This window comes from Gnatocerus cornutus, chromosome 1 (genome assembly GCF_029298725.1).
Source record: "Gnatocerus cornutus isolate USDA-ARS CGAHR chromosome 1, icGnaCorn1.1, whole genome shotgun sequence".
Taxonomy (NCBI): Eukaryota; Metazoa; Arthropoda; class Insecta; order Coleoptera; family Tenebrionidae; genus Gnatocerus; species Gnatocerus cornutus.
In genome coordinates this window covers 17,420,647-17,435,212 of record NC_142233.1, presented here as the reverse complement: position 1 = coordinate 17,435,212, position 14,566 = coordinate 17,420,647, and the positions used below count along the sequence as shown (strand labels likewise).

The following is a 14,566-nucleotide window of genomic DNA, read 5'->3' as shown; positions in this document are numbered from 1 at the left end:
TCGTTTCGTGCGGCAAATAAACGGCATTTGGACCATCAACAGTAGGACATGCTGAATCTACCAAAATACAAGAGTTACTTTAAAGAAATTAACGAAATAACACTCAACTTACCAGCGGTGCTTGCCCAAACGTTAAGGGCAAAACCGAGAATGAGGGTGCCGAACAGTGCCATTGTTAACAAACTTAGCCACAGTTTCACATGCGACTCCACTTTATCTTTTATACGTTTAAAAAGAACATAGAAATTCCTAAATCTCGGTGATTATAATCTTCATTGTGAAGTCACTAATTTTAATGCTCATCTTAATTATTGCGTATGGTCGAAAATAGAACGATTGTTTTAAAAAGTAATGACGTTAATTGTAAAAGAGTTACATTACACACTGAATCATTCTTTGCAAGTAATAATCTTTTTACGATTGATAAAATATTTTATTTTAGTTTAAATGAGAAGTGATTTAGGTCTTCCAATGCCAAAGTCAACACTCCAGAGGAAGTTGAGATTTCGCTTGGATTTTTATGTTTACCTGAAGATATCCTCCACTTCCTGCGATTAGTATTATTGAATTATATATCAATGGAAAGAGGAGCTCAAGTAGTTTACGAAGGGCAATAGAAAAATAAAAAAATTTAATGTAATCGATTGAGTCCCAAAATTTTTTTGCTCAAAAAATTTACCATAGAAATTTCGTCTTTTGAAGATGAGTCGAAGAAAACGATGGAGCAAACTGCACCTTTAGCTTAAAAAATTAGGAAAAATATAAATCAACTATTAAACTTTAATCGGCTATAACTCAGTTATTTGTTGTCGGATCTAAATTTCAATTTCAGATTTGGAATCTGCGGGAAATTCTGCGTGATGAAAATGCGTGAAAATGATGTTTATAACGCAAGTTTACCATCAAAATTAAGCGAGATTTCGATATCGGAAGTTTGGCATAATTTTAGCCATAAATTTTCAGTTGTTTGTGACTCGATTTTAACAAATCTTACGTTTTTGAAATGTGGGTGAAAGAAGAAAACAAATTTTCTAATATATTTTTTTAAATGACCGCCTTTTGCATTAATAGAATGGTGTGTAGGCAACCAATTATACAACAATGTAAAAAATGACGTTTTTCATCAAAAGTTAGTAACTTTGCCACATAGGGATTTTGTCTGCCATTTTTCGTAAATGTCAAACCTCTCAAACGTCGAACCTACCGCACGCTGCCAACAGATGTCACCAACATCCTGCAGAGAAAATTACATTCGTCCTTCGCTCCGGCCTTTCGTAACACCGGCAAAAATGTTAAATATTTAAACAATGTGCAACGAGTCGTGCTTCATATCCCATGACACAACCGCCGAAGCTGCCATCGTCCTAACCCGCTCCGTTTGCATCTCCACCAATCAATACAACGCGAAAAAGTAAAATAGTTGCAATTCTTGAATGAATGAAAATCCATAGCGGAAATGAGAGAAAGAAATCGATCGTTCAATTAACATCCACGTGCAGGAATGAGCAGACCGCAAGTCTCCGTCGATTGAGTAAGTTGTCACGTCCCATCACGAATTGCATGCGCTCATTTTAACCAATTTGAGGTGTGAGGTTTCAAGGAATGCTCTAATAGTAATTAACGAGGGCTATGGCTAGTTTCGCTGCTCAAGCAGCGCTCCGGGCGAAATGGAGCTCTTTGGTGGAAGAGCACAGTATAGAGGTGCCCCCAGAAGTCACCAGCAAAGTGACGAGCGTCGTGGGGTGGCTCAAACAGGTTCGTTCATTCGCTACTAACAAGGGGAGAATTTTGCCGGAAGATTCCATTCGCTTTGTTTGGCAATTTAGTTGTAAAAGTGCTAATTTAAGGCTGTTTCAAGGCGTCATTAGAAGTGCGAGCTGCTGGAAGAAGGGCTGTGAACACATTGGCGGGTGGCGCGATGGCACAACATTTGGTCATTCTGCATTTTAACGACGTCTACAACGTGGAGCCGCGACTCTCTCCAGAGCCAGTGGGGGGCGCCGCGAGATTCTGCACGGCGATCAAAAGTTTTCAACATTTGCACCCTCTGGTGCTCTTCAGCGGGGATGCCTTCTCACCGAGCATGTGTGAGTTTTTACTTTTTATTTCAAATTTCAATGTGTTGGTAGCACTGCATGTCTCCTCAAATTGAATACAACAATTTTTACCAAATTTATGAATGTCTAACGTGGAATTACTGTCATGACGTAACCATGGTAATACACAACGTAACTATGGTAATACATCACGTAACCATGGTAATAGACAAGGTAACCATGGTAACAGACAACGTAACCGTCGTCATAGCTTCGGCCATGTGTCACGTGACCGTGATTTCCACATATTGGAACATTATTTTCTATTTAAGAAAAGTATATGAATCAGTTACGAAAAATAAATGTTTACAAAATAAATGATGTTAACAAATTGTCAATTAGTAAGGATGTTGAAGCATAACTTTTATTGACAGTGCAATTATTCATTTTCTTCTAAAATTGTGTGTTTCTTTACAACCTTTTAACATTTTTGGACTCAATTTCACCTAAATTTTACACGTATTTCAATGTCGACCTTGACATTTTATAATCACTTAATGATAATTTTACAACTTGATGATTTTCGTTGCGTTTTATAAGTAAGAAATATTCGATTGGAATGCATCGTTCAAGGATTTCCGTATTTTTCACAATTATATGTACTTAAAATTAATTATAAGTACGATAATCGCAAGTTGTCTGCAAAAATTTGTAATCAGGACAACATAGTCTAAACGATGACATTGACATTATTTCAAAATAAATCCTTACATAATCGTTAAATTTATAATGTTGGCTATAGATTGTAAAGTTTATTGTTTATAAAGAATTAGAATAGAAACTCCGAAACTTTATTTCGTCCAGTTAGTTGGTAGGTCTGCTTAAAATAATAAAAATTGCCATAGTTAAGGAATTTTAGAGAAAATTTTGGAACTTTCGAAAATAAAAATCCCCAAAATTGTTTTTTCTTGCTCCAAAATTTTTTAACCCCGCACAGTTGGTGTTCGTGTTAAAATCAATAAATTCACAAAATTTCATGGTTTTAACATTAAAACTGCCAGATTTATCATATGTCATACAAAATTTGGGGAATTTCGGTTTTGTCTCTAAAATAAAAATTTGTCAAAATGTTCTAAAATCTTATAATTTTGCACAGTTGGTAGGCCTGCCTAAAATAAATCCTAGACTTGAGATAAAAGTTGCCATAGTTACGGAATTTTATATAAAATTTTGGAATTTTCGAAAATAAAAATCCCCAAAATTGGTTTTTCTTGCTCTAAAATTTCGTAATTCCGCACAATTGGTGTTCGTGTCAAAGACAATGAATTCTCAAAATTTTAAAGTTTTGACATTAAAACTGCCAGATTTATCATATTTAATACAAAATTTGGGGAATTTCGGTTTTTTCCCTAAAATAAAAATTTCTCAAAATGTTTTAAAATCTTATAATTTCGCACAGTTGGTAGGCCTGCCTAAAATAATAAATCCTAGACTTGACATAATAATTGCTGTAGTTAAAGCATTTTATAGAAAATTTTGGAACTTTCGAAAATAAAAATCCCTAAAATTTGGGGAATTTTGGGTTTGTCTCGAAAATAAAAATTTCCCAAAATGTTATTTTTTCAAATTTTTTTTAATTTCACATAATTGCTAGTCTTGTCCCAAATAATTACTCTGATTAATATTGAAACTGCTAGAGCTACGCAATTTTATAAAAATCTGGAATATATTTTTTTAATTTTCGTTTTTCTAGTGAGCACCTACACCAAAGGCGAGCAAATGGTCCCCGTGCTAAACGACGTCGGCACCCATTGCGCCGTCTTAGGCAACCACGATTTCGGTAAGCCTCAAGTTCAAGGAGAAATCCATCAGAAGTTTCCTCAATTAACACCTCACAAAAGCTTCAATTTTCATTTGTTCTCTTAACACAGACCACGGCCTTGAGGTCCTTTCACAATGGGTCGCCCAAACCGAATTCCCATGGTTGATGTCGAACGTGCTGGACAACGAAACGGGACGCCCTTTGGGCGAGGGCCGAATCACCCATGTGGTCCATTGGGCTGGACACCGAATCGGACTATTGGGACTAGTCGAGAAGGAGTGGTTGGACACTTTAGCCACCATCAACCCCGAAATGGTCACTTTTCTGGACTTCGTGGAAGCTGGACAGAAACTCGCCGCGCAGTTGAAACAAGAGGTGTGCTAATTATTTCTACAACAAGCGCAGTAACCGAAATTTTATTCCCAGGGGTGCGACTACGTCATCGCGTTGACTCACATGCGGACCCCGAATGACGTTAAACTCGCTGAGAATTGCGAAGACATCGATCTGATTCTCGGGGGCCACGACCACGTGTACGAAATTCGGGAGATTAACGGGAGGCACGTCATCAAGAGCGGCACTGATTTTCGACAGTTCAGCAAAATTACTGTGAACTTCGAAAAGCCCAACGGATCTCCGGAAGTGACAGTCGAAGAAGTGAACGTCACTTCCGCCTTCGCCGAAGACCCCAAACTGAAGGAGAAACTAGACAAATACACGAGTATCGTCGAAGGAAAAATGCACGAAGTCTTGGGCTGTTTTTCTGTACCATTAGATGGGCGTTTCACCTCGATTAGGACATCGGAGTCCAACCTAGGAAACTGGGTAATTAATCATCCGAGCCGATCAGGCGATCAATCAATTTATGAAATTTAAATCAGACAATTTCTGCGTAGGTTTGCGATGTGGTTCTCGCAGCGACCGGTGCGGATTTGGTCATCCTGAACTCTGGGACTTTCCGGTCGGATCAAGTTCATCCAGCTGGGGATTTCACTGTTCGAGATCTGACGAATATCGTGCCTATGCGCGACCCGCTGGTCATTCTAAAACTGACAGGTAAACCACCGTTTTCTCAAGTTCTACACTTTCTGATGACAATTTCCAGGAAAGCAAGTTTTAGAGGCCTTAGAAAACGGCGTCTGCATGTACCCGAAACTCGAAGGCCGCTTTCCTCAAGTCGCCGGCGTGAGTTTCGCCTTTGATCCCACCAAACCTCCAGGGCAAAGGGTGGATCCAGCGTTCGTGAGAATAGGCGATGAATACCTCAATTTAGATCAATTCTATAGACTGGCAACAAAGAGTTATATGCATTCCGGGTGCGACGGATATGTGATGTTGAGAGACGCGGAGATTTTGGTGGGTTTCTTCAAACCGTAAAACTTGACGAAATGGGATGTTTTAGGTGGACGAAGGAGAGTGTCCAGAACTCGGATTGGCGATCCAGAATCATTTCCAGGCGATCAATATGAGACTAGGAAAGACCAAGAAACACTCGAAACACAGGCAATCATTAGTCACGTTGTCTAGAAGGTGAGGATTGTAGAGTTGTGTTGAGTCTTCTTCTTAACCTTTGTGTTGTTTTGTTAGATTAATTGTTTTAAAACCGCAAGAGATGCAAAGCGTCTAACGTCCAGGAGACGGAGAACTGTTTTTTTTTCACAATTTTATGTTGTTTTCTAATAAATGTTTATCATGTCGTTCTCAAGGATTTGGGAATGAGTCGTGTTTTAATTTTTAAAATCATTTTCATTATGGTTTTGTTCATTTTTAACGTAGATATTTATAAAAAAATGATAATAAAATAGTCAAAATAAATATGATCCTCGGAATTCGCATAAGGCTGATTTTTTGTGTGGACCTTCATTTTATTGTTGCAGTGATTGCGGCCTTCACCGTCGTTGAAATAGAATAAAATACAATTATTATAAAACTAGAAGATATTTCCCTCGATAGAGGAGAAATTTTGAAAATTGATAAAGTGGGGGTTTGGAAAAAAGTGTCGAAATTTGACTTTAGAACTGCTCTTAGAATTCACAGACCGATGAGAATTTAACATTTTATTCCAATTTACGTGTTTAATTTGATGAAGAAGGTAACGACATGCAAATCCCCAAGTACCTCTCAGCGGAAATAACTGAATCGGCGCCAATTTCAAAGTCCTTGCCTCATTGACCCCACTTAAACGTCCAACAAACATTTAAAAATAAACGCCCTGTCCATATCCGCAGACACAGCTTGGTGAAAATGCTAGACGGGAGCGAACTCGACGGCCCTCCGCCTCTTCGCAGAGCAAGCACCGTCGAAGTGACGAGTCCTCCCGCCCACCACTCTTCTAGACTAACTCGTCGAGCCTCTCTCGATGACCTCGAACAGGAATCATGTCAATTAACTCCGAAAATAGATCATCGAATAATTCTCATCAACAATGAAGAGGTGCGTATGTTGTTGATTTTACACGTAATCATTTGATTTTGGTGGCAGAAACGACAGGAACTCATCCTCCAAAGACAAAGAATAGAACAAGACTCCATCATCGAAGAAGTCGACGAATGTTCCCCTCAGAATTAGTTTAGTTCAGCGAGAGGTAACGCCTTCGGAAGAACACCACTTCACTGCATTCCACAACGATTTGTTGGGGACATTTGATGCTTAGTTGAAATTGTAGACGTCCTCGTTTCCTGTCAGATCAAAAGCAGCAATAATTTGAGCTTGGTTTACTTAAATAGGTAGCACTCACTTATTGTTAGTTTGTAGACTGTACTTTAAGTATTTATGTGCCTACGAATGTGCAAAATTTCCACTCTCTTAGTACAAATTTTAAATTCATGTGCTGTTGTGGTGGGCGACTTGATGCCTTTGTATTATATATATTTCTCAATCTTCCATCGTCAGTGTCATAGTTGCACCGTTTTTGTGGGGTTTTAGGGCTTTTATACACGGAGCTTGACACTACTAGCTAGTAAAATGCACATTTATGTAACATGTAACTGATCCGTCGTACAGGCACAGCGAAAGTAGAGAACAAAATCAACAATTACAAAACTATTTATCTGCTTGCAAGTTGTAGGAAAAAACACGAATTTACTCACCATTGGTGACCAAATTCACTCTGTTGTCTTACCAATTCTTCAGCCTTGATGAAGACTTCAAAAATTTGTGCTAAAACACGACTCACGACGCATTGAGACTTTTCGCGCCACTCTTTTGTTAAACAACCGTTGCTATGGTAAGATGTGCTGTTGCTATGGTAGGTGTGCCGTTGCTATGGTAACGTGTACTATTGCTATGGTAACGTGTAATGAGCCCTTTCTGATTGATAATTTCGTTTTGTTTTCTACGTTCGCGCGCGTTCATCGTCTTAGCATAATTACAATTCTTGTGTGCTATAAACTATGAGCTTTAAATCAATGATAATTATCCTAAGTATTTCATTATGCTAGTCACTAAAAGACACCTGTTATGAACCACATTTAGGTATTGTTATGAAAATTTATTTGTGTTGATTTTTACAGTTATTAGATAGCCAATGGATGTAGATCTAAATAAATACTTTTTTAAAATTTCCAATCTTTACAAAAATCGATAATTGGCACCCTACTATCAAAATATCACATTTTTCTTCACAAGTCTGTTTTAGGACCTAACGATAAGGGAATCGCTTTTAGCTCAGTTCTTAGGCACAAAAACTCTGCACAAACACACATCAAGGTGGCGCAGGCCACGTTCAGAGCCCACCAGGAGAAAGTTGTGGGGAAGCTGCCGTTGTAGCCCCAGCAGATTAGCAAGTGGATAAAGTGCCAGGTGCAGCTGAAATCCATGCATTGTTTAGTCCGCTCGACGATGTACCATAAAGATAGGGCGCTGCAACAGAAATGATAACATGGGGGCGACTCCACGTCCATTCTTACCCGACTAAAGCATTGATTACGAACGCTGTGATGACCATGCGCCCCCCGAAATCGCGCACTTGAATCTCCTGCAAAGTTGAACAAGATTGTTGGTTTAGACAGGGGGGGACTTACGTGGTATTCGAAAATGTGGTCCAGAGTGCGGGTGTCCCCCACGAGGGTCCCCAGGAGCGCCAGGATGAGTCCCAAAGACACGTATAGAATGCATTGCACTGAGACTATCTGGAAGATGATGAGCCAAGGGTCCCATTGCGTGTAGCGGAACGAACCACTTAGCTTTTTCATTTTACGTATTGCACACTTTGAGGTTAGGTCCGAAATTTACACATTTCTTGGAACTTATTACTAAATTAGTCGAACGCGATTATTCGAACAGCAGAAGACGTGGGAGCGGTTCTGGGCCGATCATTTGTTATTAAATTTGAGCGAAAGTTGGAATGATGACACCATTTTGACAAATGACGTACGGTGACATTTGAACGGTACCAACGTAAAGGTTCGGACATCACCAAAAGTATGTTTAAAAATGCAAACTCAAAAGCACGGAAAAGTGTCTAAATAAACTCAACTGAGGCGTTCGATTGCCTTATCTTTCTATCAAAAGTATCAAGAGATTTTATTAATTTTCGTAATTTAAACGGTCCAATGAGTGCGCACTTCCGGTCAAAACCATTCATTTTTAAATAAAATAATATTCAGCTTCGCTCGTCTTACTAACGACGAACTTCGATAATTTTGCCTCGATTTTTCGTACTACCACCACACATTTCTTAAGTGGGTGCTGCATTGGAAAACCCCAAAAGTTGCTTTTTTGAGCCCCAGAGTTTCCCTCTTCATTTGTTTCAAAAATCAACAACCTCCATTTTGCCGCACTGTTTTGATAAACCAAGCAAAACTCTCAATCAAGTAGTTAAATTCATCATGACCAGCGATAACCGGACGATTTCCGTGCTAAATACTCATTTCATAAGCGACTCTGGGAAAATCTCGTCAGTGAGGTATGAAATCGACATTTCCGTCCACCAAGTCATAAACAAGAGCTCGTTTGAATCTGAAGACTCCCTCAGCTACAACCTGAGCGCCGAAGTGAATTTCGGTTACCAGAAGCTCTTCCGAGAAGACCTTGGAACGGTGCGCTTGTACAAAACTGATTCGCGTAAGTCGAAACTGAACATTCCCAGCATGATTAGGTGTCAGAACTGTGAGACGAACTACCCCACCAAGTACCAGTATCAAAGACACCAATGCGAGTTTAATGCGGAGAAAGTGGTACTGAAGCCCAACGCCGACTTGACGGACGTGGAAAAGGGGAAGAGGATCAAGTACGACTGCTCCACGTGCGGGAAGCAGTTCGTGAGCAAGAACAACCTTGAGAGGCATCAAAGTAGCCATGAGAACTCCCAAGACAACACCTGCGAACACTGCAAGAAACAGTTCGTGAGCGAGAACCGCCTGCGAATCCACAAAGAAAACCACTGTAAGAAGGCTGGGGACATCTCAAAGTTCTACAGGAGCGACGTCACCGTCTGGAAATGTAAAAAGTGTCATGAGGTCTTCTCCTCGAGCACCACCGCCGCCTACCACGTCGATCTCTGCATCGATTTGTTTGACAGCGACTCGGTTATTAAGAAAGAACCGGAAGCTTCACTCGATAACAAAACCACCGAAAAAATCTCCACTGAGATTCTCTTGCAGTGCGAATTCTGCAACAGGACTTATGCGGACAAACAAATCCTTCTCAAGCACCAAAAGACGCACAACACCGACAAGAACTACGAATGCGTGATGTGTAAAGACACGTTCGAGTCGTACATCACCGCCTCGCAGCACTGGCTGAAGAAGTGTTCGGAAAAAGCGAATCTCTTCTACCTCCCCAAACTCACGTTCTGCGAGTTTTGCGATCGCACGTTTAAATCCCACGAGCTCCTTTACACCCACAAGATCAAGAAGAAGCACTACACTCCCAAGATGCACGACAACTTCACCGAGAAGACAGCACAAGTCAAGGACATCAAGAGTGAAGATGTTATCGACAAACTCATCGAAGACGTTCTGATCGCTTTGGAAATTCCAGTTAATAAAAAGAAGAAGAACATCGATAATAACAAGGGTAAAGAGAACGTAGATGAGGAAGAAACGGTGGTGAAGACCGAGCCGCTGACTCAACCAGAGGAAGAGGTTGTTGTTCCCGAGAAGAAGAAGCGCGGGCGAAAACGGAAGTTTCCCAAGCAACAACCGAGGACCAAGAAACCGTGCTTGGCGCTGGACGAGGGGTACAAATACCAGTGCGAACGCTGCACCCAAGTTTGGGACACTGTGACCGAACTGGAGACGCACCGGGAGAAGGAACACGCGGCTAATTTTAACTGTGACGAGTGTGGTCAGGTAAGGTCCTAAACAAATCGAGACTTTTGTAATTTCGGGGGTTTAGGTCTTACACAGCGCTCGTGCCCTTTTGATCCACAGCAGGGCTCATAAGAGTCTGAAGCCCTACGTCTGCGACACTTGTGGAAGGAGTTACTCGCAGACCTCGCATCTCTGGCAACACATGAGGTTTCACCAAGGTATTTGGACGGTTTCCTTCTCCCTAAACTCCTTTGTCCCTTTTCCAGGAATCAAACCCTTTGCATGTCCTCACGAAGGCTGCGAAGCCCGTTATACAATCCGTCCTGACCTAAAAGATCACATCCGCAAAGTCCACACCCGAGAAAGACCCTTCAAATGTAGCGTCTGTGGTAAATGTTTCCTGACCGGCTCCGTGTACTACCAACACCGCCTCATCCATACTGAAGACCGGCGCTACGGCTGCGATGTACCAAATCGTAAATTCCACGTTACATATTACAAGAAAATAATTTTTTAGATGTGCGAGAAGCGCTTTTTCCGCGCCGATGCTTTAAACAACCACAAGAGAATCCATACGAATGAACGGCCGTATCCGTGCTTTGTGTGTGGGCGACTTTTTCGGCAGAAAGGCGATCGGAACAAACATTTCAGGACGCAACATCCTGATGCGATTTTGAATTAGAGATAAGTTTTAATGAGGTTTGATTGTTCGTTTGTTTGATGAAAAAAAGGTTAATTAAGAATAATGATCTTTATTTATCACATACAGGCAAAGTGAATTACAATGAGCTCGTTGCAATGGTCCGCTAATTTGTGAGCAAAACGAAGCGACAATTGCGATCAATTGAAATTTTGATCTAGTTGGCCGTTACTTTGTGAATGTTTTGATTCTTTCGTTTTTATGTAAAGGGAACTAGATAAAAATGCAATTGAACGCTATGTGTATTTTATGTACTTTGTGGTCACAAAAAACTGGGACAACTAATGTCGTTGAAAAAAAATGTGTTAAGGTTGCAGCAATTTTTTTTCTATGAAAATTCGAGTGTCTTAGTTTTTTGTGAAGACGACTGCATCTGTGCAATCCGCGAGGTACAGAGTGATCCTTTTTAATATCGTTTTGTTATGGCAAAATGTTGCTACATGAACCACCGCTTTTGATTAATATTGAAAAGAATCACCCTGTGTATATAATTCCTGCTCACGTTATAAAATGACTGAGCGTTATTAAAAGTGGGAAATAACGAAAGCTTTTTAGTACGTCTTAAACTTTTCTAAATAATATTATTAAAATACATAGTGCAATTATACCGCGCACATAAAATGTCAAACGAATTTGACACTTTTGTCGTGGTATAATAAAAATAAGTTAGTAAAAGTGTTCAAAAAACACCAAAAACCGTGCTTTTAATAATACAGTTAAACATATCACAAGAAGGCACCCCTCATTTCCGCAAGCACGAATATACAGAGTGTTCCAGAATAATGTTCGGAATTAATAAATTTCTTGCTTCTAGATATAGATATTTACATAACAAGTATGGAAAGTGATCAATTTCGCACGAGTGTGAATATAGATATTACACGAGTCCAAGAAAGACACTTTCCGACGAGTTATGTACACTATTTTTCCTACGACCTTCAAACAAAAAAATCATCAACTTTAGGAGTTATTTAACCGTGTGGAAAATGCCACTTTCATATGGGGTCGTAGGAAAAATAGTATATGGGGTATTCCACTTTTGACCCGGACTCTTTTCGATTTGGCTGAAAATTTTTCTTTTTTTTCTACCCTATTAAAACGGTTCTCAGAATTTTTTCAAAATTTTATTCCCAACCCAAAAAAGGGCTTTTTTATTTTCAAATAGCTATAACTTTTTCAAAAATCAACTTATTGGGACGGTTTTTTTTTCAAAATTTTTGTGTTAGAATAAACTTTTCAGAAAAAAATATGAAAAAAAATTAGGATGACCATATGAAAAAACAAATGTTGCAGAAAATAAAAAATATGGATATTTGAAAATAATAAAGCCGTTTTTTGGGAAAATTCATAACTTTTTTTGGGTTGGGAACAAAAATTTGTAAAAACTGTTTTTCATAGGGTAAAAAAAGATGAAAAACTTTCAGCCAAATCGAAAAGGGTCGGCGGGCTCAAAAGGGGTTGTTTTGGTTTGGAATACCCCATATGTATTGTAACAAGTTTTATAAATGTCATTTTAGGCACGAGCGGAGCGAGTGTTAAGAGTAGTTTATAAATGTGTTACAAACTATACTTTTTCTACGACCTCAAATTCGAAACTACCGAAACCACAAATCAATTTCAATGGCTAACTTTAACTCGTGACTAAAATGACAACGCCAAATCTTGTAAGAATCTCGTAGAAAGTGCTGCATTTCTTATGGAATTCCTACAAGATTTAGGAGTCAAGGCCTACTCTGAAAACATTTTTTGTATCACATGTCATAAGAAACAAAAGATTAAGTACGAAGAGGTATGAAAGATGACAACTTACCACAGAATGGCCGTGACCACCTACTTCTGGAACACTCTTGCACTCTATTCCTAATTGATTACAGTGTGGACGGAAAAGAGAAGTTACTAAACTAATACAAAATGCAATAAATATCTGTTGGAGGGACTATGAGAATAAGACAATGCAAAGGCAGTGTTTCATCTTAAAGAAATAGAAATACGTAAAATGAATTTAAATTGGCACTTGTTGCAGATACAGAGGTAGCTTACGAAAATTCATGAAAATATGTAATTATAAGCCATCCAAACAGCTCATGAATCTTTTATTAAATGTTTGAGTTTGTACTAGAATTCTGAAGTATTGTCATTGTTAAAAATTCATATAAAAAATTAAAATTGGAGTTTATGCACCGACTTCAGAGCCTTGTTCGATTAGTATCACTCAAAATCTTCGTCCTACCCCAGGTAGTTATAAAAATAAAATCATTACAAGTTCGAAATTTGTTCCGATTCGTTCTCCAACTCAAACACATTCTCCACTTCTTCCTGTAAACAGATTTTGACAGCATAAAAAACGTGTTTTTCTCTTATACACTCACTTCTCCCTTCGTTACGACGGTGACTAATTGTAAATCGAAATCCGCAGCTGAAAACACCCGAAGAATACACAGAACTAACTGGAAAACCCAAGCCCAAATTCCAATTTGCGGGGTTATGATGGCGATGACCATGTTGGGATGGAGGAAAAATAGCGGATTACCATCGGGCTCCCTGAACTGGGTCGTGTACACTTCCATTTGGGGGACACACCTCAAAAAAGAGAGAAAAATGAGTCACTCTGTATAGGTAGAAATTGAATCAGGGTGGCTGTGATCTACTGGCACAGCTTGCTAGATAGTGGATAATATGCCTCAATCAAGTAGGTGGTGCGAATTTTTCGTCTACTCACCCAGTATTGTTCAATTCCGGCTGAAAAGTCAGACAAAACTCCTTCAATCCGTTCTTCAACTGCTGCGTGCTTATCACATAAACCACAAAGAAAATACTGGTGAAACAAATGCAAGGGTACAAAATGGTCCACGGTCTGGACAACCTAAAACTCCCCTCAAACAACTGAACAGACAATTGAACACTCACGAATCAGTGGGGGATCCAGCACCGCCTCTCGACATCATCGCGAAATACACCCCCCAGATCAAGGCAGAGATCATGGCAACAACTGAAGTAAAATGTGCAAAACTGCAGGCACTTGACGACCCCCATGAAGTCAGCGTTAAGTCAATGGCACGAACAGGCGTGGAGGAGTTGAGGTAAGTTTCATTATCGAAGACTATATCGGCATTTAAGACGCAATTGTAATTGAAATCGCTGAGGACCCTGCCGAAGGAAAGCGAAGTGAGGAAGCCACACACGGCGGCGACCACGCAGGCAAGGACGTGACTGACTGCAAATAAAACAATTTCTGTTTGTTCAAGGGGGCTGTCCAACTCACATTTCCATAATGAAGAGACTCGCAGGGCTTCGCGTTCAACAACTTGGTAGAACTTGTCGAGGACTACCATGGTGACAGCCACATCCTAACCTTCAAGCGAATCGAACCACTGGCTGAGGGAATCAACAAAAATAAACATTACAACATGGGTTATGTTTGTTTACATCACGTTTACATTGAGACACTCCCACGACGCAACCAACATTGCTGAAATCTGACGGAAAACCTGACGTCTGGAGACAGCGGGTCACTTTGCTCCCATGGCTTTTCTACGGAGAGAAATCGAGGAAATTGACACGAAACTGCAGAAACGGGTCTTAACATTCAACATTCCATCCCCTTTGAGTGCAATGATGTGTTTTTACTTCTTTTTTGAGGGGGTTAAAATGGTGCTGGCCCTAGACACCCTAACCTCACTCTCGAACAGCACAACTTCTTGGAGATTGCGTGCGACTTCCTGCTGAAAGCTAACTGACCGTGCGCTAGCCGGAT

At 39.9% G+C, this 14,566-nt stretch overlaps 4 protein-coding genes and 1 long non-coding RNA gene across 7 annotated transcripts; 2 read left to right on the top strand and 3 right to left on the bottom strand.

Moving 5' to 3' along the window:
• Window positions 1–1,439: 1,439 nt before the first annotated feature.
• On the top strand, window positions 1,440–7,420 carry LOC148180657 (uncharacterized). Of its 3 annotated transcripts, XM_088031316.1 has the most exons (11): window positions 1,441–1,531; window positions 1,586–1,755; window positions 1,859–2,087; window positions 3,790–3,876; window positions 3,968–4,233; window positions 4,285–4,683; window positions 4,755–4,914; window positions 4,964–5,214; window positions 5,261–5,388; window positions 6,087–6,291; window positions 6,340–7,420. In XM_088031316.1, exons 2-11 carry the CDS (start codon window positions 1,630–1,632, stop codon window positions 6,424–6,426), a joined length of 1,938 nt encoding a protein of 645 aa, XP_087887442.1. In that variant the 5' UTR covers window positions 1,441–1,531; window positions 1,586–1,629; the 3' UTR covers window positions 6,427–7,420. The 3 variants fall into 3 exon arrangements, with proteins under 3 accessions (XP_087887450.1, XP_087887442.1, XP_087887457.1); XM_088031324.1 differs by lacking the exon at window positions 1,586–1,755 and having other exon boundaries at window positions 1,440–1,531; XM_088031331.1 differs by lacking the exons at window positions 6,087–6,291; window positions 6,340–7,420 and adding an exon at window positions 5,446–5,696.
• Sys1 (Sys1 golgi trafficking protein) lies at window positions 7,334–8,278 on the bottom strand. Its single transcript, XM_088031356.1, has 3 exons — window positions 7,881–8,278; window positions 7,767–7,834; window positions 7,334–7,719 (listed from the first exon to the last, which is right to left on the bottom strand). Exons 1-3 carry the CDS (start codon window positions 8,049–8,051, stop codon window positions 7,479–7,481), a joined length of 480 nt encoding a protein of 159 aa, XP_087887482.1. The 5' UTR covers window positions 8,052–8,278; the 3' UTR covers window positions 7,334–7,478.
• Window positions 8,279–8,612: 334 nt separating this feature from the next.
• On the top strand, window positions 8,613–10,794 carry topi (matotopetli). Its single transcript, XM_088031344.1, has 4 exons — window positions 8,613–10,151; window positions 10,198–10,330; window positions 10,379–10,578; window positions 10,630–10,794. The coding sequence occupies exons 1-4, from the start codon at window positions 8,688–8,690 to the stop codon at window positions 10,792–10,794; spliced, it is 1,962 nt and encodes a 653-aa protein (XP_087887470.1). The 5' UTR covers window positions 8,613–8,687.
• Window positions 10,795–12,888: 2,094 nt separating this feature from the next.
• On the bottom strand, window positions 12,889–14,291 carry LOC148180654 (uncharacterized). The gene is made up of 5 exons (XM_088030958.1): window positions 14,075–14,291; window positions 13,720–14,026; window positions 13,532–13,675; window positions 13,182–13,392; window positions 12,889–13,128 (listed from the first exon to the last, which is right to left on the bottom strand). The coding sequence occupies exons 1-5, from the start codon at window positions 14,142–14,144 to the stop codon at window positions 13,069–13,071; spliced, it is 792 nt and encodes a 263-aa protein (XP_087887084.1). The 5' UTR covers window positions 14,145–14,291; the 3' UTR covers window positions 12,889–13,068.
• LOC148180653 (uncharacterized) lies at window positions 14,095–14,556 on the bottom strand. The gene is made up of 2 exons (XR_015769662.1): window positions 14,250–14,556; window positions 14,095–14,187 (listed from the first exon to the last, which is right to left on the bottom strand). It is a non-coding gene; the product is annotated as an uncharacterized LOC148180653 (long non-coding RNA).
• Window positions 14,557–14,566: the final 10 nt, after the last annotated feature.